The 25,676-nt window shown below is 43.7% G+C and overlaps 1 protein-coding gene and 1 non-coding gene across 9 annotated transcripts in view; both read left to right on the top strand.

Moving 5' to 3' along the window:
• MEST (mesoderm specific transcript) overlaps positions 387-25,676 on the top strand; it is a 39,530-nt gene continuing 14,240 nt past the window's right edge. Inside the window, exons 1-11 of one of the 8 annotated variants that reach the window (XM_021078440.1) lie at positions 387-407; positions 16,609-16,763; positions 18,527-18,606; positions 19,010-19,087; positions 19,189-19,325; positions 19,495-19,553; positions 21,012-21,052; positions 21,600-21,670; positions 21,926-22,027; positions 23,668-23,744; positions 24,948-25,011. In XM_021078440.1, coding sequence (XP_020934099.1) covers positions 16,610-16,763; positions 18,527-18,606; positions 19,010-19,087; positions 19,189-19,325; positions 19,495-19,553; positions 21,012-21,052; positions 21,600-21,670; positions 21,926-22,027; positions 23,668-23,744; positions 24,948-25,011 — 863 coding nt within the window. In that variant the 5' untranslated portion in view covers positions 387-407; position 16,609. 8 annotated transcript variants of the gene reach the window in all.
• MIR335 (microRNA 335) lies at positions 17,383-17,462 on the top strand. Its single transcript, NR_038573.1, has one exon. It is a non-coding gene; the product is annotated as a microRNA 335 (primary transcript).

The following is a 25,676-nucleotide window of genomic DNA, read 5'->3' as shown; positions in this document are numbered from 1 at the left end:
CATGATCTAATTCTTCACTTATTTAGATGCTCCTTAATTTTTCTCAATAATGTTTTCAGTGTACAGAACTTGTAATGCTTTATTTAATTTATCCCCAAGTAGATCATATTTTTGGATGTTACAATAAATAGTATTATTTGAAAGTTCAGTTCTTATTTTTCATTACTAGTAAATAGACATACAATTGATTTTGCATATTAACCTTGCATTCTATAAACTTACTAAACTTACATATTGGTTCGAGTAGTATTTTTATAGCTTCTTTAGGATTTTCAACATACACAACCATGTCGTATATAAATAGAGGTTGTTTTACTTACTTTTTTTCAATATGTATGACTTTTATTTCTTTTTCTTGCAGCATTCCACTGGCTAGGGCCTCCAGGACAATGCTGAACAGAGACATGGTGAGTAGAAATCCTTACATTGTTCCTTATACTAAGAAGGAAGGCATTAAGGATAATGTTAGCTGTAGGTTTCTCATAGATGCCCTTCATTGGGTTGAGGAAGTTTCCTTCTATTCCTAGTTTGCTAAGAGTTTTTATTCAAAATGGGATGTGAATTTTGTCAAATGGTTTCTACATCTATTGAGATATTTTTTCTTTTTTAGTCTGTTAATGTGGTGAATTACACTGATTGATCTTTGAATTTGAAAACAATTTGACATTCCTGGGATAAACCCCATTCAGTCATGGTATGTCATTTATTTTATATATTGTTAGATTTAATTTGCCAAACTTTTTAAAAGGATTTCTGCATTTATGTTCATGAGGATGTTAGTGTATGCTCTTCTTTCCTTGTAATGCCTTTGTCTGGTTTTGAGAACAGAATAATGCTGGCCTCAAAAATGAGGTGGGGTGTATCCCCTCCGCTTCTATTTCTAGAAGATCGTATAAAATTGAGATAATTTATTCTGGAATGTTTGGGATCGTTCAATGGTGAAGTCATCTGTGCTTGGAGTTTTCTCTGTGGAGAAGTTTTTAACATGAATTCAATTTATTTGGTGGATATAGGGGTATTCTTCTTGAATGATCTGTGGTAGTTTGGAATTTGGAATTTGTCTTTCATTGAAGTTGTTGAATTTATTGACATAAAGTTGTCCATTATACTCCCTTTTCATCCTTTTAATGTCTGGGGATCTGTATTCTCTTCATGTTTATTTCTGAAGTTGGTAAGTTTTATCTTCTTTTTCTTTTCCCTTATTAATCTGGCTAGCATTTTCATTCTCCATAAAGAATTAGCTTTTATCTTCATTGATTTTTCTCTATTGTTTTTGTTTTCTGTTTCGTTGATTCTGCTCTTCATTTTTTCCTTCCTTCTATTTATTTGGGTTTACTTTGCTCTTCTTTTTACAGTTTCTTGAGGTAGAAGATTAGATTTTTGATCTCAGACAGTTCTTGTTAAATGCAATTGGCCGTCCTTATCTGCAGGTTCAGTCATGGGATGGGCAGTTGGTGGAATGTGAGGACGAGGAACTGAGGGATAAGGAGGGCAGACTGTACTACAGTTATTTTATAGAAGGGAAATCCTTGGATTTTGGTGTGGGTATAGTCCTGGAACCAGTTCTCCCACAGATACTGAGGGATGATTGTATTCATTGCTATAAATTTCCTTTTCAGCATGGCTTTAGCTCTATCCCATAGATTTTGATATATTGTATTTTTATTTCTATTCAGTTCAAATTTTCAATAATTTTTCTTGTGATTTGTTTTTGACCCATGGATTGCTTAGAAGTCTATTATTTAATTTCCAAATACTCGAGGATTTCTGTATAATTTTCTATTATTGATTTATAATGTGATTCCATTGTGGTTAGAGAACATGGGTCATATAAACTCAATCCTTTTAAATTTATTGAGGCTTGTTTTATGGTCCAGAATATGATCTGTCTTAGTGGATATTCCATGTTTGGTTGCAAAGACTGTGTTCTACTTTTTTTGTGTGGAGTTTTCTCTAAATGACAGTTCTAGGTGATCAACAGTGTTGTTGAAGTATTCTGTATTCTGATTTATTGTCTATTTCCTCTATAAATTATTGAAAAAGGAGTATAACAGTTCTTAGCCTTAATTGTAGATTTGTCTATTTCTCCTCTAATTCCATCAATTTTCACTTAAGTTATTTTGAAGCTCTATTACCATATGCATACACATTTAGGGGTTTTTTGGTTTTGATGAATTAATTCCTTTTTCATTGTGAAATACTTCTTTTCTTTACTCCTGGTAATATTCCTTGTCCAAAATCTTTTTAAAAATATTATAGGCCAACTTCAGCTTTTTTTATTTTTTTTTATTTTTTATTTTTTGCTTTTTTTTTTTTTTTTTTAGGGCTACACTCACAGCATATAGAAGTTCCTAGGCTAGGAGTCGAATCAGAGCTACAGCTGCCAGCCTGTGCCACAGCCACAGCAGTGCAGGATCTGAGCAGCATCTGCGACCTACTTCACAGCTCATGACAACACCAGATCCTTAACCCACTGAGTGAAGCCAGGGATCGAAGCTGTATCCTCATGAATCCTAGGTGGGTTTGTTAACCACTGAGCCATGAAGGGAACTCCCAGCTTTTTAAACTAATGTGTTTTTTTGGTATACATCTTTTCTTCCTTTTATTTTTTAATAACAACTTTATTGAGATATACTTTACATACACATAATTCAACTATGTAAAATATACAGTGGTTTTCAATATACTCACAGAATTGTGTGACTACTACTGCTATTAATTTTAGACCCACCACTTCCCTCCCAAAACCCCTGTACCTATTAGCAATCATGCCCCTTCCCTTCTCCTACCCCAGCCCTAGGCAACCACTAATCTACTTTTGTGATCTATAGAGTTACCAATTCTGGACATTTTGTAAAAATAGAATCATATTATATGCAGTCTTTTGTGTCTGGCTTCTTTTACTTTGTATAATATTATCAAGTTTATTCATGGTGTGTCACATATCAGTACTTTGATCCTTTTTTATTGCCAAATAGTATTCAATTGTGTATGTATACTGCATTGTGTTTATCCATCCATCAGTTGATGGTCATTTGGGATGCTTGTGCAAACACAATGGATTTACACTGAAGGACCTGAATGGCTATGGCAGGTATAATGTTGTGGGACAGAGATAGTGGGAATGGAGGTGGAGTGGATCTGATTCCTCTCTCTCAATGAACCAGCCAAAAAAAATAAAGGAGTAATTCATGGATTTGACTTTTTCATGGCCCAGTCTCCCCAATTTAGCACCATGCTGCATTCCCCACTGTTCAGAGTACCGAAGAGAAAGTCCCTGAAATACCAGCCTAAATTCAAGGAAACCTTTTTAAATAAATAATTTCATTCAACTGAAGAATTTCCAGCAGATGAAAGAGCATAGTATGGCATCCAGGAGTCTCACACCAGGCTGCTGTCTTTTTGCTGCTACCAAAAACATGGGAATGTTTCATTTGGAAGTTTTCCTTGTTCTTATTTTCAGGTAAAGCTTCACCCTTATTTACAGACCATAGGATTGCTAATATTATCTCGAAGTGAATGGTGGAAGCCACGGATCTTACAAGGTAGATGAGATCAGGACAGTACTATCTGCTAGACTCTGTCCAGGCACATGCAGGTTTGATTTCTGCTGTACCTTTGGGGCAGAAGACTCCTGACTGCTGTACAGCTGGTGCCAACACAGTGCAGAGAAAGAAATTAACTCACAGGCACAAGAGAATGAGACTCTCCAGGAGTGCTATGAGCAGAGCTGGATTCCCACAGAGCACAACAGAGCCCTGCCCAGCGGCCCATGTGATAAACCCCAGGGTGCAATTTTTCATGACGGGAAAGAAGGAAGAAGAAAGAGGAGCCTGTACATTCCTTTAACTGCAGTGGCTGATAAGGGTTTTAAAAGAACTCTCAAATCTGGGTTTCACAATTCATCCTTGCTGTTACTGGCTAGTTCAGACTCTGCTTGCTCCTTATCTCGACTGTAGCAATAGCTTCCAAATCGGTGTCTCATCTTTCAGGATCTTTATTTCCCTCTAGTCCTTCTTTCCGACATGGAAAGACGTCAGTCCCCACTTTACCCTCCCTTAAGTCGTAAATGTCATGTTTGCTTATAGAACAGAAGTGGAAAGTAAATACTAAGAGCACGCCTCCAGCTACCCCTACAAGTGCCCTCATCTATCCTCACTTGCTTTTCGGCCCCTGGGCAAGTAAGGACTGGGAGACTTGAAAGATGTAAGACAACAGAGAGTAAAGAGGACTCTAAGGGAACCATTTCTAAAGGCATTCAAATTTAAATTTAAAACAAAAAACTCAATAAACAAATCCCCCTGTAGACCAGATTTGTCCCTAAATTGCCCCTTTGCCACATCTTTCCAGGGACTTCTAATACATGTATAAAACATTGATATTGTAAACATAAATATACTTAGATACACGGTACACATGTTTTTATACAAATAGGATTATAATATACATACGGTTTAGAACCTTGCTTTTTCATGTACATTGAAAAGCTTTACATATTAGTCTCATAATCAGCGCCGTAGAGATGGACATTTAGCTTGTTTTCAGTGAAAAAAATTTTTTCCCCAAATAGTGCAGCATTGTTCATCCTTGGACACATGTCAGAGAGTACACACATAGGATAAATTTGGCAAAGTGGAATTATAGCTATCGCCAAAATGCCCTCCAAAAAAGCTGTATCTATTTAATTCTATCAACAGTATTCCTCTGTTTAGTGTTTAACCTTTTTTTTTTTTTTTCCTGTATGTGTCTCATTAATTATTCCCATCAGAAGAGCTGCCCTCATTCCACTGGTCCAGCGTGAACAACTCACAGAAAGTTTCTTTGCTCTGTTTTTTTGAAGAACGGGAGGAACATAAATATGCTTTGCCTACATATAAAGTTAATGGCCTGTGGTAAAGAATGTAGACTTTTAAGCAGCCTTCCATGTCGCTTGGCTTGGGAAACACTGGGTTAGTGTGCTAGACACCTGGCATGGGTTTGGAGGAAAAAGGTGGGCCTTCTTGAGCAGTGCCCGCCAAATTGGACCATGGCCTCTGCCCCTCCTGGAGTCTTGATTATCCCAGTGGACTTCTGGGTGGAGCTGAGACTTCTCTTGGGTACTAGATCACCCATCACATGCTTCAGTCACTTCTTCCCACCTCCTCCAGACTCTCGTGTCATCGGGAGGAAAGTGTTTCTCTTTTGCCCAGTGACGAGGGCCCCATTGCTGGGTCAGAGGCGAAAGAATACTTGGAGGAGTTCCCGCCATGGCACAGTGGTTAACGAATCTGACTAGGAATCATGAGGTTGCGGGTTTGATCCCTGGCCTTGCTCAGTGGGTGGGGATCCGGCATTGCCGTGAGCTGTGGTGTAGGTCACAGACATGGCACAGATCCCACATTGCTATGGCTGCGGTGTAGGCCGGCGGCTACAGCTCGGATTAGACCCCTAGCCTGGGAACCTCCATATGCTGCGGGAGCGGCCCAAGAAATGGCAAAAAGAAAAGAATGCTTGGAATAGTAAGGAAACTTTAAACATTAGATGTTCTCACAGAGCTTCGATAGTAAAGGATGTGCCAACAAATAAAATGTTTCTGCAGAAGTTAGGTGGTGGTGTTCTGGTTCTAGCAACCTGCGCCTTTCTCAGTTACATGCCCTCTGGGTGCCATCGTATTCCCTGCCCCTCTTCCTGTTCCCTGGTGGATCCTCACCCCCTCCCCCTCTGAGAACTCCCTCTGTTCATAGCTGTTATTATTCATTCGTCACATTGCTTGTTATCAGCTTATGTGTTTATCTTTACCACTGAATTGGGAGCTAATGAAGTTCTTAACAGCCACAACAGTCACAGCGATGGCCATGATACGGTGCTTCCTGTGTGCCAGGAACTCTTCTCTTTACCCATATGAACTCATTTAGGCTTCATACACCCCTCATGATATCTTGCTATCCCCATCTCTGGCAAATTTTTGAAACTTCTATGGTGGCTTTCAATTTAGTTCTCTCTTCACCCACTTATTCAGAAGGAGTTTTGACAAAAAAATATACTTAATAATGGTTTATAGTACCTCAGTCCCTTAACAAAAATATTTGTAACGTTTATATAATAAGAACAGATTATACAGAATAATGGCAGGATTGTTTGCATATTTAGTCTGACATCAAGGGTATTTCTTTGGCCCTCCATACTGTTAGTTGAAATTAGAACACTCTGTTTCCATCTATTAGACTAGAACAGCTGTGTACTCTTCCTTTAAAAAATAAACGAGCTCTGCAAGCATAATACTTTTAAAAGATCTGTGATTTTTCAAATATCATTTTAATTCCACAAACCTTTTGATGACTGGATAAACATGAGCAGACATATCTGAGTTCAAATCCTGACTCCACAACTTACTAGCTCTGCAGCTTTGGGCAAGCTCCTTCATCATTCAAAGCCTCAGTTTTTTCATTGGTAAAAGCATAATAATAGTTCTTTTGTATCATTATTATCAGAATTAAATAATATAATGCACATAAGGAGTATAGCACAGAATCTGGTACATAGGGATGAACAAATGTTTGTACAAGGGACAGAGGTAGCACGGGGGAGGGATATTTTTGTAGGAATATTGCTGGGAAGGCTTGAAAGGGCATGTGACAACGAGTTGCGTTTTGAGGAATGATTTTTTTAGGTAGCCAAAGTGGGGAAGTACATATTTACTAAGGGAAATCACACGTGTAAAGGCATGAAGAATGGAAACCACACACTGTTTTGGGAGGAACTACAATTAGCAACGTTTGAACAGATGATGAAACTTTTGGTGTGGACATGGTGAGGGTGGTAAGAGAGAAGTGTCTAGAGGAAACGTAGGCCAGATTTTGAAGTGTTTTGTACGACAAGGTAAAGAATGTGAATTTACCATTAGAAATAGGAATTCGTAAAGAGTTCTAAGAAGAAAAGTGAGGTGATCTGATTTGCTTTAGAAAAATCACTTTTGGCAGGTGTGTGAATGATAGATTAGAAAGGCATGATGGTGGAAACCTGGAGACCCATTAGGAGGCAGTGGACCAGGTGAGAGAGATAGTGAGGACTGAACAAGGGAAAACAGTAGCGCAAATGGAGGGAAGCAAGATGAGTTCAAGATACTTGGCAAAGTAACAGGAAGAAGAGGCGGGAGGGGAGAACTTGCTGGAATTTGTACCCAAGACCGCTTGGCTTTTTAGCCTGGTTTCCTTAGGCCACAGGTATTGGTGGCTGAGTATGAGCGACTGGAGGGGATAATGATGCCGTTAACCAAGACTGAGAATACAGAAGGTAGCACAGGTTCTGGGGAGAGGGGAGGGGTCAACTTGTAGTCTGGGAAGGAGGAGAGAGAGAAACGGTAATGAATCTAACTTAGTCCTTGTGGCGTATAAGATGTGTATGGGTCATTCATGTGAAGAGGATCAGAAGGCAGGGAAATTTATGGATCTGGAGTTTGGGGTAGAGGGAACGGCTAGAGATGTAGATTTGGGAGTCTTGAGGGTAACTATGAAGTTAGGGAAATGGCTGAGATATAGGCTCACTAAAGATCTCGACATAGTTAATTACCATCCAAACACTGGTTCTTTGGCCTTCGGTTTTATCACGTAAAAGTACTCAAAACGGACTTTATAAGAGTTGAAGTACCTTATTCAAGGCACGGGCCTGCCATTTCATGCCCTTCACAATAGGTGGCGCTGGCGCCCGGCAGGGAGAAGGCGGCAGCTGGGTTGGGCTGGGGGGCGATGGACTTGTGTGCGGAGGTGGGCGACGCTCTAGCCCAGAGCCGGGTTTTCGGTGGCTTGGCGGGTTCTTCCCGGGAGACTGGGGTCAGGCCGGGAAGCTCTGGCCGCAGGAAGCGCATGCGCAACCGGGTGCCCCAAACATGGAGCCCTGTTGCCCAGGTCTTACCTGAATCAGGTAGGAGACGGGTAGGGAAGGAGTAACCCTCTCCCCTTACCCTCCCAGCCCCACCTGACGAGCGGGCATGGCCAAACTCGGGGTGTGTGGCTAGTGTGCCTGGACCACACCAACCCCGGGGCCAGGCTTTGAGTGACAGCGGCTCAGGAGGCCGTGAGGACAGGCTGGGGCGCGCCGGACTACGCTGGGCTTGGTGGGTGGCAGCACGAGGTGGCGCCACTCGAGGGCCACGCGGGCAAGGTCCTCGGTCATCGTCTCCCAGAACCTCGCTGTAGGACGAGGACACAAAGGTCCCCTAACCCTCGCCCGAGACTTGATTGACTCCGCAAACGAAGTTGAATCACGCAGTTGGCTTGACCACCCCTCCAGGGACTCGGGTTTCAAGTCTCCAGGAGGCTGCGCCCTCCCGCTTTGGGACATCCTTGTTTGGGAAGGTCGCAGCCACAGGGGCCTGGGCGGACTTTGGGGGGTGGGGTGGTGCGGGGTGGGTGGTTTTCGCGGGGACTTGGAGCCGCGAGTGCGGGGCTGTGCAGAGCGAGTGCATAGTAAAGGTGAAAGCGCTGCCGTGGTCGTGGCGGTAGGGGCACTGGAGGCACGCTGGGGAAGACAGCTGAAGGTGTGAGGTGTTGCTAGCCATCGAGGAAAAGCAAAACACCTGCTTCTGGGTTGACTCCTGCAGGCTGGAGGAATAATCGAAGGTGGAATGTAGTTAAAGGAGAGAAAAAAAAAAAAAAAAAAAAAAAAAAGGTGAGTTGTGTGCCGAAGCCCTTTCTTCCCCAGGCAGCTAAGAAATTGCTTGTCCATTTGAAAGCAAGCTTGTTTTCCTTAGAGGACTGTGGTGAGCACCAGATGAGATAATATACATGAAAGGGTAAAGAGCTATAAAAACGCAAGATATGATTTTCTTTGGAATCGTTCAAACCGTTTTATCTGTGTGAGTGTCTAGGATATCCTCCAGGTGTGGAAGAGCAGAATAGTACCAGACGTGGGATTATGCGATGTGCCAGTAATGCAGAGGGTGTGCGAAGATACTTTAGGGATGCCCCTAATTCTCTAATCTCTAGAAACAGCTGTCTGTCTCTTAGGTTTATCTTATCTGGCAAATGGGTTATTCAGCTCCCTTGCTTCTCTCCTCTCCCACTTATCTTTTGAACTTTTTTCAGCCAAACACATTTACCCAAAAAATGAGCCTGAAAAGGAAGGAAAACACCAGTGGCTTTTTGGATATATGAGTTAAATTTGAAAGAGGGGAAGGCTGATGTGATTGTATGGATAATTTCTTCAATTTGTCTTGCCCTCAGCATGAAACAGCTTGTTGTTCAAAAAACTCTGGGCTGAAGGATACCCAGGAAAGATCTTATGGATCTGACCCTTCAGGAGAGGGGTCACCCCGGCCAAGTTCCAATGCCTCTCTGCGCCTTGGTTTCTATCAGATGGGAAAAGACCTTACAGGTCATGCATGCATTCCTCCAGAGCTTGCATACCTGCCCCAGGGCTGCCCAACCCCTGGAGACAGAGAACTTGTCACGTCCTCAAATGGCTGAGCTACCCAGTCTCTCTAGACAACCCTGACTGTTGGAAAATTCTTTATGTTGAATCGATATCTGTTTTTCTACAATTTGCACGCATTGGAGCCATACAGAATAAAATGTCTAATGCTGCTTCTGCTTCCACAAATATTTGAGGACTGCTAACACATTTCCTTCTTCCACTCACTCCACAAGGCTTCTTTTCTTCCAACTAAACATGCCCGGTTATTTTAAACAGGGATGCAGTGTGGGACCATGGAAAGAATGCCAGCTTTGGAGCCAGACACACTCAGTCTGCATTCGGTTCCCAGTCCCTTCACACACCAACAGTGCTCTGAGCCGCTGTATCTTTCTCTGAAAAGTCTGGATGAAAATACTCATCTAGTCAAGTTAGCATGAGCATTAGGGATAAAGTGGGTGGAGATCCATGCTATAGTAGGATCTTAAAATAGGAGAGCTGTTACACCTTCAGCGACATAATTTGCAATGCACTTTTTAGCCCATCTTCTCTGAACACATTCCTTTTTATGTGTCTCTTAATATCTGCTCTGTAGGACGAAATAGAATACTTTCTGTGAGGTCTAACGAGCAGAGTAGAGTGGGATTTGCTTCTTCTGGGTGCTTCTCTAATTACAATGTACAGTGGCTTTTTTGGAGCTGTATCACACTGACTCGCTGTCAGCTAAAATCCTGTCTCTTTATGTGCCGCTGTTAAGCCAGGTGTCCCCCACCTGAACTTCTTTAGTTTATTTGAATCAGTAATCATGGCTCTTCAAAGTGGCAGTCCCAGTGAGTGTCCTGTTATCTCCATAAATGTCCTTGGGTTGTCATATTACGGGTCTCAAACTGGCGTTTGAAAAATAAGATTATTGAGCCCATGGTACTGATCTCATACTGCTGTTGCACATCAGCAAGCTAATAAATGCCACGCTTTCCACCTTCATCTTTGCACGCATCTGAGTTCTTATTATGTGGGACTGACTGAGAACTGGAATGTGACAGGCATGTGTGATAAGCTTTGGGTGAGGGAATGCTGCTGCTGTGATGTCGGTCAAGTGTGGTGTTTGTATCCAAGAGCTGAAAGGGTGCACTGAGAGCCAGCCGGAGGCAGGCTTTGGATTTATGTACAGTTACATGTTTTCGCAGGCGCTCCAAGTGTTTCATACCTTGGGCCAGATTCTCCCCTGGTGGAGGAAGCGTCTCTCTGTAAGTCAGGCACAGTTAGAAAACCCATTAACCATTTGGCTCCTGGGGCATTTTCTAGCATTTTCTCCCCGCTTTAGCCAAGCCGATCTCTCATGGTATAGTATCCTCTGTGTTTTTCAGACTCCTTGCCTCTGCGCTGGGAGGTTCTTCCAAACAGAAATGCTTCCTTCGCCTAAAGGAGTAGTGGTTTGAGGTCCTTCTCAACCTCAATCCCTCCTTCTCCAAGAAGTTTTTGCTAGCACGTTGTCCAGGAGGCTTTCTCTTGAGTGTCAGAATTCCCAGTCTTCCCAAGTGTCCTTGCCCCCCCCCCCCGCCCACCGCAGCCTCCCCTCCTGTCTGCCCACTTGTTCCATGTGGGTGGACATGTTCCATGGCTTTCAGAATAAGATCCTTTGTGAGCATTCTGTCCATTAAATACGAAATTGCCTTCATCTTGGATGCTGGTGCTTCTGGCGCGGTGAGAATGAAAGTGTGGAATTGTTTGTAGGACTCATAGCTTCCATTGACAATAAATATGGAAAAAATATAATGCCAAGTTTGTTATATATTGTTGTCTTAGTAAAATAGGAAAGTCTTTTTTTTTTTTTCCTGTTGAAAGGACTGATTTAAATTTTGCTAGGTAATTAATTCAGTCCTTAAAAGGTGGTGATTAGTTAAAATAGGTCATCTTCCACTTGTTAAGGAGAGTCATTTAAATTTCGTTAAGTAACCAATTAAGGCCATAAAGGATTTAAATCCATTGGTGGCTCCTCATTTTCTTCAGGACACATTGTAAACTCCTTAGGATGAAATCCTCTTTCTAAGCTAATTTTTTTTTGCCTATCAGCGCGGAGGCCCAAAGGACTTGCGGTCTTTCCCCAAAGGTTGCGCGGTCCTGCGCCTCCGGTGCTTCGCGAATGCCGTCCCCTCTGGTAGGAATGCTCTTTGTCTCTGCTAAATGTCTATTCATCATTCAAGACAACCCTTTCCCCCTCCCCTTAATTGCTTCCTCCCCTGTGCGCCCTCAAATTCTTGTACTTATTCATGCAGTATTTATTAGGGGCCTGCTTTGTGGCCAGCGCTGTGGCGGGCTCTGGGGATACAAAAGGTGGATAATACTTGGGCTCGGCCTTTGAGGGGCTTGCATGTTAGGGGGAGGGGGCCAACCTGTCATGAAATGCTGCCAGGAAATTAAAGGGAAAATTTAAGCAGCGTCAGTTCTTGTGTGTCATCAGATGGTCGGCATTTTGCTCTGCGGGCACGGGCGTGTCTCCTTCGTCTGTGCACCCCTGGCTCGTAGCGCCCTGGAGGTGCTAAGCAAACACTGGTCTCGCGACCCTCTGACACCCGTAGAAGTGTACCCTGGACTGCGCCACAGGTTTTGGTGACATGCTTTGGTGGTTTCTTCTGTGTCTGGTTGGCGGCCCTCCGCTTCCTGGCACCCTGTGAGGTGCCCGGGGATTCGGCTGGCCCGGCCTTCTGCACAGATGTTGGGAATCCTGCTTGCCCGCGCTCTAGGCGGCGGAGCGGCAGCGAGGCCTGAGCGGGCGCGAGGGGAAGGGAGGCCTGCAGCGCCCCCGCTGGAGGGAGCCGGCACCACTCGGGCTGCCCGGCTCGCTCGAGCCCGCCCGATCGTCAGAATTTCAATTTACAGTCACAAAAAGAACACAGACACCCTGATTTTCTACAAGTTTCACTTCAAAGGTGTAATAGATTCCTTTTAAGGGATTATAGATGAAGAAAAAAATCCTTCCCTCTTTTCTGTACCACTGGGGCCCTCGCATTGCGATTCGGTCTTACGTAAATAAAGGGAGCTTTAGTCTCATAATTGTGCGGATCACTCATTCCCGCGCTGGGCTGGCTGCTGCCCGGAGCGGGTGCCGCGGGATGGCTGTGGCTGGGCTCCCGCATGCGGACCACGTAGCGCTGCCGCAGAGGAAACGTGCCGCGTGGCTGTGGCAGAGCGAGAGAGGCCAGACTTTCCTCAAGTTTTGCTCTTTTTGCTCTGGACCAGCCATCCTATGAATCAACCGATTGGCTTGGCGGTAGGTCCGGCCGAGCTCATCCTCCCCTAGCCACGTTGCTGTGCCCTTGGTATATACCCTTAGTTAGGGAGCTAGGCGGTATTGGGCGCCTGCACAGTTCAGAGCTCCCGCCTGGCTCGGAGCGCAAGTGGGATGCAAGCTGGCGCCACGGTCGCAGCCCTTGGTCCCACTGCATCTGAGGTCAAGCGGCGACCTCTGGGGCTGGGGGCCCTAAGGCTGGTCTTGGGGAAGGTGTTGGGGGTCTCAGGAGTCTGTGGTCTTTTCCTGCGGCATTAACTCGCCAGAGGATTTTTGCTGCAGAACTTGCGGCTCAGGGTTGGGGACCTGGAGGGAACAGCGGGGTGCTCGCGGTGGTCAACACCCCCGAAGGTGCCCCCTGGAGGAACTGCTGTGGGAGGGGCGCCCCCATCCTTGCGGCAACGGCTGGGCTGCTGGGAGGGGCGGTGGCTGCAGCAGGAGGGGCACTGCGGCGCAGTGGGCGGGCCAGGGGCGGGGCGCCGGTGGGCTCTAAATGTCGGTGCCCACTCGTTTCGAGCTGCCGCGGCCACCAGCACATCCCCGCGCATCCAGGCGGGTGGCGCCTCCGCTGCGGCAACTGCGCCTCGCGCATTGCCGCAGCTCACGCCCCGGTGGCGGTTCGCTGCTTGCCGCGGCCGCGCCGCCCTCGCGGGCTGTGGGCTGCACTCGGCTGTCACCAGCCCCGCACGACTGCGGGTGCTGTGGCGCGCCCTTTGCTCTGGGCGGGTGTGCGGGCGGCATGGGATAAGACGCCACCATGGTGCGCCGAGATCGCCTCCGAAGGTGGGTGCGCTGCGGGAGCGGTGGGGGTGTGGCTGGCTTGGAGCCGCTGTCCCCAAATGGGGTGCGGACTAGAGTGGGACTTTGCCTGTCTGAACTGGGGCTACTAGACCGCGACTCCTGCAGTGGAGGGAAAAATCTCTGCAGGGTGGGGGGCTGCATTCCTGTCCTCCGAACCCGATCTACCTGATACTTGGGAGGGGATGTCTCGCCTGCACGCAGAGTGTTCAGAAAGCCAGATCTCCCTGATTGAAGATTTCTAGACCCTGGTATCCCTCAAATGCGATTTAGAATTTCTAGACCCCGGCGCTGCCCTGCACGATTTAGGATTTCTAGACCCTGGTATTGCTCTGGAGTGACTTAGAATTTTTAGACCCTGATGTAATTCGGGATTTTTAGATCTTGGCATCGCCCCGGCTTGATTGAGGATTTCTAAAACCCTCTTTTAAGATAGACCCTGGTATTACTCTTATATAATTTAGAATTTTTAGACTTCGGCATCGCCCCGATGTGATTGAGGATTTTTAGACCTTGGCGTCGCCTTGATGCAATTGAGGATTTTCAGATCCCGGCGTCACCCTGGCACTATTGAGGATTTTTAGACCCCGGCACCCTCTTGGTGCGATTTCGTGGTTCCAGACCCGGGTTTCATTTTGACGAGATTTAGGAATTTTAGAACCCAGCATCGCTTTGGCGTGATTTAAGGTTTCTAGACCTGGGTTTCATCTTAGCATGATTTAGGGTTTTAATGCCCGGATATTACCCTGACACGATTTAAGGATTCTCGAGCCCTGCATCTCCTTGGCGCAGTTTACAATTTTGAGACCTCGGTATCGTAGTGGCGCGATTTAGGATTTCAAGATCTGTGCATTGCCCTGCTGTGATTTAGGATTTGAAGACTGGTGTCGCCGTGGTGTGCATTACTGTTTAGGTGTGATTAGATCTTGCAGTGTCTTATCACGGAGGCGTAAGTATTTTTGAGATATCCGTAACAGGAAGCCAAGTGAGAATGATGTGACCAAAGTCATAAAATTACTCATGAATTTTTTGCATTGGTTTACAAAGTGGTTCATAGTCTCACCACGATGCTGTAAAGCGGGCAGATTTGGTGGTATTAAATGTGTAGTTTCTTTCCCTGTTTACAAGATGACGAAATAAAGGCTCGGAAAGGTTTATTAATTTTCGGAAGATTTGCTCCTGAGGTTTGCTGAGTTTATACTCTTGACTCGTGGCTCATCAAATAATTGAGATTTTGGTCAAAAAAATGTTTAAGACATTTTGCCTACCGACTGCCTGATTGCTTCCCTACTAAAAATTCTAAAATGTTTGTTAGGGGCATTTTTCCTGAAGTAATTAAGACAGAAAACGGCTTCCTGAGGGGTTGCCTCTTTGCGTTCTTAGAGCAGAAGAGAAGGAAGGTGTGGAGGGTGGGGGTGTCCAGAAGCTGAGTGTGTCTGTCGTCGTCCCCCCCCCCCCCCGCCCCCCGAGCTGGGGGAGCCGCTTCTGCTCGCGCCGCTTGCATCCCCTCCCTGGCTCTGCTGAGTCATTGCCCGGTATTCAGCTTCAGTAACCTGTGAATGAATGAGATGAGAAGAATGGGGACAGGAGTGATGAAACGCCAGGTGAAAATGTATGAGCTGAAATCCAGGATAGATAGTGCTGAGAGTGGTCATCTAAACTTCATGCTTTTTTGTCACCTCACCTTTCGTGGAGATAATGCGGATGCTGCCTGCTACTCTTGTGCGGTGAACATTGTGATATAATGATCGTGTTCGGGCACGTTTTCTAATCATTTCTTAATCTTTAGTCTTTCTACCTTGAAAGACAGAATCAAATCACTGGGTGGGTTTTATGGAGATGTACTTAGGAGGGGAAAAAAAAAAAAAGACTGCCCTGGTGACGCCTTAAAAATAGGCAGAGGAGCTGAGATTCTCGAAGGGATGTGAAACAGGCTTACTTTTTATTTTTTAACGCTTAAAATATTTTGAGTTGGATTTAGTTAGGGATTGTGGCCAGATTGCAGGTAATTTGGTAGAAGGGTGTGTGTACAGATACAAAGCCATTTCCACCAGAGCTTTGACAATTAATTCCCTGTATTTATAGTTCTGTGTTCTTGGTAACTGTTATTTGAGTTCTAAAGGTATTTCCATTTTGGCTTTTTTTGAGAGAACTTCCATCCTATTGATAATTCTTTCCCTGGTAACCATCAGGACTCATAAGCTAGAGACAGAGAGAACTGTTTCTATTCCTGTTTAGCACTTGTTGTCATTGTGGATGAATTGATCTGGACCTTCGAAGTCCTGGGCGTGGGAAGGTTGTGTGTGCCAATTGGTACTCTCTTCCCCCTGACAAAATCAGTTTCCAAATGCGCTGCAAGGTGGAGAGGAGCGGGCCTCCGAAGACTTAAATAAATGTGTGCTTCCTCGAGAGTCTGCTAAGAAAAACAGGAATATAATCTGCTGCCCTGACCTCTCAAGAGATTAGATATTCAGGGTCATGACAAAGCTGCTTATGTGGGAATATACAGCGCACCTTCCTACGTTCACAGACTCTCCACCCCAAGCAGCGTCTCAGCACGAATCCAGAGTAGAACGAAACTGGGCTTCACTGGGGTCAGAGTTGATAAATATAAAATCAAGAGCAGCTCTCTGCTTCAGACATGTGTTGTTACTAAGTATGTTTTTTAAAAAACGAGTTTTTTTTAAAAAAAGTGTATCTATGTAAAACATTTGACTGGGGGGGGCAGTGGGTAGGTGGTAGAGCTTTTAGAGTAAGTATGAGGGGACCCCCATCCTCATAGAGAACCTTGATAAAAGCCAATGCAGTTCCTTAAGCAACTTATCTTCCTTTTATTTTATATAAAACCTCTATAGAAGGTCTTGCAAAGAGTACACGGGGAGGGGCTGCGGGATTAAAGTGGGGAGAAGATTACATATGAAAAGAATACTTTTTCCTTAGAATGGTGAGTGAATAAGGCGATCGCCCTGTCAGGCAGGGCGTACTTACATTCTTCTTGGTAAATTTCCTGCCCTGGTTGACATGGAAGACAAGGTAGTCACCACGCAGTACAGAATTTTACCAGTTTGGGGCTTGTAGACGCATGTACACTGTCACCCGACTGCTTACCTCAGGGGTCTCTGATTTTCCTGCAGGATGAGGGAGTGGTGGGTCCAGGTGGGGCTCCTGGCTGTGCCCCTGCTGGCAGCCTATCTGCACATCCCGCCCCCCCAGCTTTCCCCCGCTCTTCACTCATGGAAATCATCAGGCAAATTTTTTACTTACAAGGGACTGCGCATCTTCTATCAAGGTAAGAACACTCTGTGCGTAAAGGGCCCCGGGTCCCACTGAGCTACTTATTTTGCGTCCATTGGTCTCTGTTGCCCCTCAGGGATGGAGGGAAAACCCCCTTTTTCTGTGCAGCATCCATTTGAAGGAATGGACTAATCCCCCTCTTTGGCTTGATGGCAAAGAAACTCCAAGAAAATGCTGGCAGGGTGAGGGTGGTGGAATTGAGATTCCAGTCTCCATATACTGGCTTGTTAGTATAATTTTTCTTTGTAGCCGGTCTTGAATTGATAGCTAGTGCTGGCTTTCTTTTTTTGAGCGCCCCTAGTGTTGGGTAATATAAACCATTGCTTCTGTCCACCACCGCCCCCGCCCCCCCATCCCTGACTGCATTTTATTTTCTTTATAACTTATTTGATATATGGATAGCTAAATATGATTTGAAGTCTTAGACCTTTGTATAATTAATTTGCTAATAATTACTGTTATGACTGCTACTTATCTATTACCTTATGCTTGGCATTGAATTATATTTTCAATCTTCATTATTTCATTTAATCTTTACAACAGTTTTTGGAGGTAGGTGCTATTCACCTCATTTTATAGGTAAAGAAACTGAGAAACGAGCTTGGAAAAGATTTCTTTTGGGCGGGGGTCAAGAGCAATAACGAAAAATGTTTGTCATAAACCGTTTTTCATTATTGCTCCTGACCTCCTCTCATTTGCTGTATTCAATTAAAAGTAAGTATACAATTTTCTTTCATGTTGGTTACTTAGGTTGTTTCCAGTTTTTTTTTTAATGTTTTAAATAGTGTTTATAGGAAATCTTCAATATGTGTTGGTTTTTTCCCTCATTTTTTTCAAACTGTACTAATTGTAAATGAAATGATTTATTTGCATGGATTCTTGAGACTAAGACTCCTAGGCTAAAGTATATAAATTTTTACATTGCTTCTAACAAAATTATTTTTCTAAGCCTTTCTTATGCCACTGGCAGTGTACGAATCTATCAGTTTTAATTTAATACTATTAGCAAGGCTATTTACTGTTTAAATGTTTGACTAATTTAAAAGATGTTTACACATGCAAAATATTCATGTTTATGTTGATTAACCCTTTTTATAACTGTTAGACTTTTGTCATAGTTGAACATTATGCTTTTAATATTTGATTTGAGTCTCCTCTGTGGGACAAATGGCATAAACTGAGGTGCACACCGGGCTGAGGAAGAGTAACTATATTTTAGAGAATTTTTGTGATGATATTAAAAATAAGGTACAAAGAATCTGTAGTATCTAAGTTTCGACAGTATACTTGAAACTGTCAAACTTCATTGTGGAAAAACAATTTGCATATTAATGGTACAGAATAAGGGGAGAAGTGGGAAAATAGTTAGAAATCTGGGTTAAAGTAAGCAGTCTGCCTTCAAGTATTTTCGTATAAGGTGTGCTATTTAAATTTAAAAAAACTGAAGTACAGTTTATTTACATTATTTTAGTTTCAGGTGTAGAACATTAGTCGATATTTTTATAGATTATACTCCATCTAAAGTTATTATAAAATATCAGCTATATTTATAATGTTTAAATATGTAGAATAAAAGAAAATAAAGCATCAAGTGCCTGTTCTTACCTAAAACAATAAGATTGCATTTGAAAAAGAAATGTATTAATTTCCTTAATTTGGTGAGGGTTTATTGTCCTTTATATCAGATTACTTAGACTTTCATATCCTAAGGTTATTTTCATAGAGACTTGGCCTAACTGATCTGTTCCTTCTTCCCAGACTCTGTGGGTGTGGTGGGAAGTCCGGAGATAGTCGTGCTTTTACACGGCTTTCCAACGTCCAGCTATGATTGGTACAAGGTAATGAAATCAGACTTCTAGGTCCTACTATACCTTTAAAAATCCAGAATCAAGGATTTTGTTGTCAGCACTGGAAAGCTCTTGCATATTTGAATTGCTTAATAAAATTGGATTAAATGTAGAACTGTTTCTCATTTACCGTAAGGGAGTAAAAAAAATCTTTGGCAATCTGAGAGGGATCATTGCCAAGTTAAAAAATGCTGGAGTTCCTCCTTCAATGGAGATTAATTATTAGGAATAAAGCACTTTCCAAGAGGATCATCTGTGGGCTTGTGGTGGTTTCATGAGATTTTTTTCCTTTATCAAAATCTGTTTGTTAAACTGAGATAGGTTAAGCTGCTGTAGATTGGAGAAGACGAGGAGCAGGATTAGAAAGACCAAACCATCCCTTTCTTTCTTGTAGATCTGGGAAGGTCTGACCCTTAGGTTTCATCGAGTGATTGCCCTCGATTTCCTAGGCTTCGGCTTCAGTGACAAACCGGTAAGCGGTGTGGAAATGGGAAAGTGTTGGAGGGGGGCTCAGGTTGGCAGCCGACCGGCCCCCGTGACTTCATCCTGTGTATCTGGGCTCTCCTTCCCTAGAGGCCGCATCACTATTCCATATTCGAGCAGGCCAGCATCGTGGAGGCGCTTCTTCGGCATCTGGGGCTCCAGAACCGCAGGATCAACCTGTTGTCTCACGACTACGGCGATATCGTTGCTCAGGAGCTGCTCTATAGGTCAGTGAAGCCATGAGTTCTGTGCAGCTCACAGGCGTCACTCATTTAAGAAGGGAGAAGTGCATCGTTCTGGGTTCTTTCTGGCCTTTTTCCCTCTTGGGCTTTTATCTGCAGCTGCTGCATTGGTGTGAGTCCACTCAGTTCGCTGTGTCTCCTCCCCCTTCTCCAGGTTCAAGCAGAATCGATCTGGTCGGCTTACCATCAAGAGTCTCTGTCTGTCAAATGGAGGTAATTGCCTTGGAGGTGGGTGGGAAGCGAGACGTAGCCTAGAAGGGCTGCATGTAGCTATGGCAGTGCCGTCTAAGCGGCCATCTACTGGGACTGCAGACAGACCCAGACATGCAGCAGAGTTTTAGCTCTTGTCCGTGAACCACTTTGGAGGTCTGATGGGATTTACTGATCCATTCTCAGAGTAATGTTTTTAAATAGAGAAAATAAGATTATAAAGGAAACCGATTATATTGATATAAATTAATAAAAAGCTGTGTTATAGTAAGATGTGCTTCTTTTAAAATGTATTTAACACATTTTCCAGCAAGATCTCGTGGCGGGTCTGGTAACAACTGTGATTCAAAGTAATGGGGAGTGCAGATGCTATTTCCCAATCTCTGCACCAACTGCAGTGGGTTCTACAGACATGTGCGATGAAGTCACAGGTGCTTCTGATACCACTGTGGTTTGTTTCATAAACTCTCAGTTCATAGCAATGCCAAATTTCAGTTGGAAATTTGTGATACCTTGATTAGACCTTTTAGAGATACTTCTTTGCCTGCCATTGAGCCTGGCTTGTAAACCCGTGAATATCCAATGCATATCCAAGTGTCCCCTGAATACCTTAAGGGCTGTTTGTTCCTTTGTAGGTATCACTCACAGCATTTTCCTACTGGCTCTGGGAAAAAAATGGAAACGGAAAAATTCTAGTTTTTTTTTTTTGCCATACTCTGGCATGTGGGAGTTCCTGCGCCGATGACTGAATCCGTGCCACAGCAGTGACAACACTGGGTGCTTAACCCACTGAGCCACCAGGGAACTCCTCTGGGTTTTTTAAAGAGCTACACTTCCTAAGAAATCTATGTTTTCCAGAGTTCCCATTGTGGCTCAGTGGGTTAAGGACCTGACATTGTCTCTGTGAGGATGCAGGTTTGATCCCTGGCCTTGCTCAGTGGGCTAAGGATCCAGCATTGCCACAAGTTACAGTGTAGGTCACAGATGCAGCTAGGATCTGGTATTTCTGTGGCTGTAGCATAGGCCTCAACTGCAGCTCTGATTCAGCCCCTGGCCTGGGAACTTACATTTGCCACAGCAGGTATGGCTGTAAGAAGAAAAAAAAAAATCTCTGGTTTCCTTTGCAGCCTGAATCATTAACGACACTACGTATTCTGAGGAATGGGTAGAAATGCTTAGGGGTATCAGGGTCTAGTCATCAGCCATGTGATGACCATGATACAACTTTCCTTTTTTTTCTACAATGGGGACAGTAATCCCAGCGAGATAGAATTTGACCTGGTAAACACAGCAATTCCCTGGAGAAGTAATAAATGATGGTACTAAGTTTTTTATCTATAATTCAGTTTTTGGCAGTAAAAGCCCCTAAGGTGACTAACAGAGTGAAAAGTCTCAAATAATGGGCCTATGTTTGGCCTAAAATTGTTGGCGAATGACTAACATAAGTCTCTTTTACTAAAGGTATATTTCCTGAGACTCACCGTCCCCTCCTTCTCCAAAAGGTTGGTTACTCCACTGACTAGATCTTTAGTTTTTAGGATGTATACTGACTTAAATAATGCTGGGACCTTTACAAGGGCCGTACCTGCTGTCCTGGGCTGTAGTTAAAATTCATTTCCTCATAAATTTATGTTAATGAAGTTAATGTTTTCCTTCTTACGCAAATAAAGTGGTACAAGTGGCCAAACAAAGCCTTACTTCTGAAATTGACACCAACAAGTATTTAGAGAAATACAGCTATTTAAAGATTTCTGTCATTAGCATGATGTTTTAACAAATTGGGATCCTAGTCTAAACTCGAATGTATCAGCTAAAAGTCTTTGGGGTTCAGCGAAGTGCAGAATGTAGTCTGAAAGGGAACCAGAAGCAGATTTGTCTTTTATGAGAGTAGAACGTAGGTGGGCAAAACAAAAAACCACAAGCCAGTGACCAAACCCTTTCAGAAGATTTGGTTAATGTCCTTTTTAAGTCCCTAGTATAAAACCTTTTGTCCTGGCTCGTTGTCTCCTGTCTTTGGCATCTTGATTTTTTTTGCCTGTACACCTGCAGCTTCTCAAAGATGGAGGCGTGCTGTCACCCATCCTCACACGACTGATGAACTTCTTCGTGTTCTCTCGGGGGTAAGTCATTGTCAAAGACTGATTCACTGTGGTCTGGGGACAATGTAGTGAAACGGTGCTGTGGTTAAAATTCTGGGCCAAATCTAAGGCTTTGAAAGGTTAAAGTTTCAAAGGTGTTGACCACTTACTTGCCAGGAAAGTAGAAGGAATTCATGCACCAGTCAAGGGTTGAACATACTCCACCTGAGGTTCCAATTATATTTGCTGTACTGAGTTCTTCTCACCCTTATTTTCCTGCTTTTTTGACTCATGCAGTCTCACCCCAGTCTTTGGGCCGTACACCCGACCCTCTGAGAGTGAGCTGTGGGACATGTGGGCAGGAATACGCAACAATGACGGGAACTTGGTCATCGACAGGTAAGGAATAGCCCTTTGCTTTGGTTTCCAGAGAGGCTTTTTTTGGAAAGTGGGGAAAGATGTGGGATCATATATTCTGTTTGTTGCTGGCTCACTTCCTCTCACAGGAAGATTTGGTTATGACAAACCACCAGAGCAACCCAAAAAGTCACAGTCTGTACTTTCTAAGAAAGAAATTGAGAATAGAGTGGGCTCTAAGCCTAAGCCATTTGGCACAAAGTTTGGTGGATAAACAGGTGCAAATTCTAATGCTAATTCTGTCTGTAACTAATTGACTTCGGTAAATCCATCTTTGTCAGTAGTAAAAGCTGCATGATATCTAATCGTAACTGTGAAAGGCACCCAGTGCCTCTCTCAAAGTACAAATCACTTCCTTTTTCATCTTTTTCTGTAGCAACAGGGACTAATAAGAGGGATTTCTCAAAAATTTTTTTTTTTTTTTTTTTTTTTTTTTTAGGGCCACACCTGCTGCATATGGAGGTTCCCAGCTAGGGGTCTAATTGGAGCTGTTGCTGCTGGCCTACTCCAGGGCCACAGCAGTGCCACGTCTGAGCCACGTCCGTGACCTACACCACAGCTCACGGCCACACTGGATCCTTAATCCACTAAGCGAGGCCAGGGATTGAACCTGAAACCTCATGGTTCCTAGTCAGATTTGTTTCCACTGCACCATGACAGGAACTCCGGATTTCTCCATCTTGTGCAAAGAATTCCCATGCCTTGGTTCAAATGACAACACAGCCACTTTCACAGAGGGACCTAGTATATCCCTGACTGCTTGAGATAAGGCCCTGTCTTTTTTGCCAGCTGGGTCAATGTAGCTTCCAGGGTTTTAACTGATGGCTTTGTTGGGACTTATAAGGGCAAGAGAGCCATTTCTCCCTCCCATCCCTAACTCCCACGGCAACCGTGAAGACATTTTAATGTAAAAAATTAAAAAAACAAAACAAAACACCCTCTTTTAAAATTCCCTTGTACTTTCAAAAAAGTAAATACCCTTTTTAAGAGGCAGAATTTGAAGTTCACAAAAATAACTGTCCTGGAGTTTCCAGGCAGAATAATTAGAATACATGAGTTTGAATTCTGAGATGTAGCTCTGCCATCTTACACTCTAGGAAGAGGAATCCTCTGTTTTATCTTTGGTCAGATGAAATGCAGAGAATGAAAAGCCCATGAGCTTCTACACGGAGAATTTTAGAAGTAGATGTCAGTTCAGAGGTCAGAGAGTTCAGTCCTCTGAGTCTAAAGATGGGGAAACTGAGGTGATGTGTGTGTTATTAACAACTTTTGAGTCACAGAGCTAGTTAGTGATGGAGCCAGAATCAGAACTTCAGACCCAGACTTCAGTCATACATAATCCAGAGTAACAGCCAGCCCTCCTAGATCTCATTCCCTGCTTAAGAAACACAACCAACCATTAATTCTTACACGGACAGTGGGCATGATCCCTGCTGTAGCTACACGGTGGTGAATTCTAGAGGTTGACAGAAACGCTAAGTTAAGTGGGCCCTTCCCAGGGTGCCATGCTGCTTCTGGATTAAGAAAACCTAGATTGTGTTCCTTGTGGTTCCTGTCAGGCCTTTGCATTCCTATGACAGAACTTTCTTGTTTGACTCTTGCTGACTTAATCTGTTGAACAGTCTCTTGCAGTACATCAACCAGAGGAAGAAGTTTAGAAGACGCTGGGTGGGAGCTCTGGCCTCTGTATCTATTCCCAGTGAGTTATTTTGCTATTACCTCTTGACAGGAAAACTGAGGGACTATGGGGTTAAAATAATTGCTAGGCTTAGCAAATAAAGATACATAATACCCAGCTAAATTTGTATTTCAGATAAACAACAAATATATATTTAGGATAAGTACATGGTGTGCAATATTTAAGACATACTGAAAAATCATTTACCTGAAATTCAAATGTAACGGGCCATCCTTTTTTTTAAATCTGGCATCCCTGCTCTCAACATCTGGATCACCAGTGACCTGTGTTGTAGAGCAGGTATATAAACATGAGATCCTATTGCAAACGGAGTTATTAGTATGTGTCAAGACCAGTTTCTGTGCTGTGCATTGTCACTGGCTGCATATTCAGTGCTGAACTGCTGGGACAGCAGGTTCTTTAGATTACTCATCAAGAGGCTATAAATTAAATCAACCATAGTTGATTTAAATTTTTTTGCCTTTTTTAGGGCAGCTTATGGAGGTTTCCAGGCTAAGGGTCAAATCAGAGCTATAGCTGCCGACCTGTGCCACAGCCACAGCAACTCAGGATCTGAGCCACGTCTGCGACCTACACCACAGCTCACGGCAATGCTGGATCCTTAACCCACTGAGCGAGGCCAGTGATTAAACCCGCGTCCTCATGGTTCCTAGTCAGATTCGTTTCTACTGAGCCACAGGGGAACTCCTATCACTTGAATTTAAAAAGTTAAAAATAAATAAATAAATAAATAAAATGCTCAGCTCAGGAAAAAAAAAGAGGCTATAGGTGGTCTCTGCTCATTTGGGTCTTCATTCTTACAGATTTAAAAAGAAATTCAGTGCACTATCTCACACAGAGTAATTAGTGCTCAAGATATCACTGGTTGATTTCCAGTATCAAGGGTCAGTTATAACTGAAGAGAGAGACTTAAAGAAGGAATGTTGGGAACGAGGCTCTTATTCCTTTTGGCCCAGGGCACAGAAGAAGTGGAGGAGGGACTAGATTAATTAATGGCTCTTTATAGGAGAAAAGGTCCTACATGGACTATGTTTTAGGTTTATTCCCCTGAGTTCTTTGTAACTTATTGAAAGAAGCTAGGTTTTCTACTATAAAAAATTATTTACAGAAAATCTTTTTTTTTGAAGGGTGGTTAATTTTTGGTTGGGAGCAGGAGAATAGATGTGAGAGCTGTTAATAATTCATTTCTCCTCCCTTTCCCAGTTCATTTTATCTATGGGCCCTTGGATCCAGTGAATCCCTACCCAGAGTTTTTGGAGCTGTACAGGTGAGTCTCCCTCAGGGGTCTTTGTTTCCCTCAAACCTTATCCCGACAGTGGTGAACAGTCCTCGTCCCTCAGCCCTGCTAAGGGCTATGGCTCTAGCCTCTGCCTCTGCCCTCTTGGCTGTTCACCTAGGAAACACATAATAAAAGGATGAGTTGGGGAATCTTACTGTCACATAATGTAAAGATCAAGAAACTCAGTTCTGCAGTCTGGGTTTATACAGTCTGTGCACTATCATGGTTACTACGTATTCCGAGAGGTACAGGTAAGAAAAAGCTATCATGTGAACCAAGGAATGGAAGTGGATATGTTTTAAGAAATGTTTGCTTTAGTCTGATTGTAAAGTGAACTCATCAGCCTCAGCTAAGGAGACTGCAAGGGGGGACGAGCAGTGGGAAAGGGCCTTCTCAGCTTGTTACTCTTTCTAGGTCCGTACTCCGCAGGTGTCAGAATATGAGCTCTTGACTGACTGTGTCACCTAAGTGTTCCCAACCTTCCCATGGCCTAGGAGACACAACCTAGGAGTAAATGGCTTGCATTTAGGTTTAAACAAAATACTCTCTCTCATCTCCTCAGGTTATTTAAGCATGGTCTTTTGCTATCTTTCCTTGGACAGTGAGTTGCTGAGTGGCTCACACTTCCCTAAGGAGCTGGAGGTCATCCTGCT

This window comes from Sus scrofa, chromosome 18 (genome assembly GCF_000003025.6).
Source record: "Sus scrofa isolate TJ Tabasco breed Duroc chromosome 18, Sscrofa11.1, whole genome shotgun sequence".
Lineage (NCBI taxonomy): Eukaryota > Metazoa > Chordata > Mammalia > Artiodactyla > Suidae > Sus > Sus scrofa.
The sequence above is the reverse complement of the archived record's forward strand: the minus strand, read 5'-3'. Positions and strand labels throughout refer to the sequence as shown.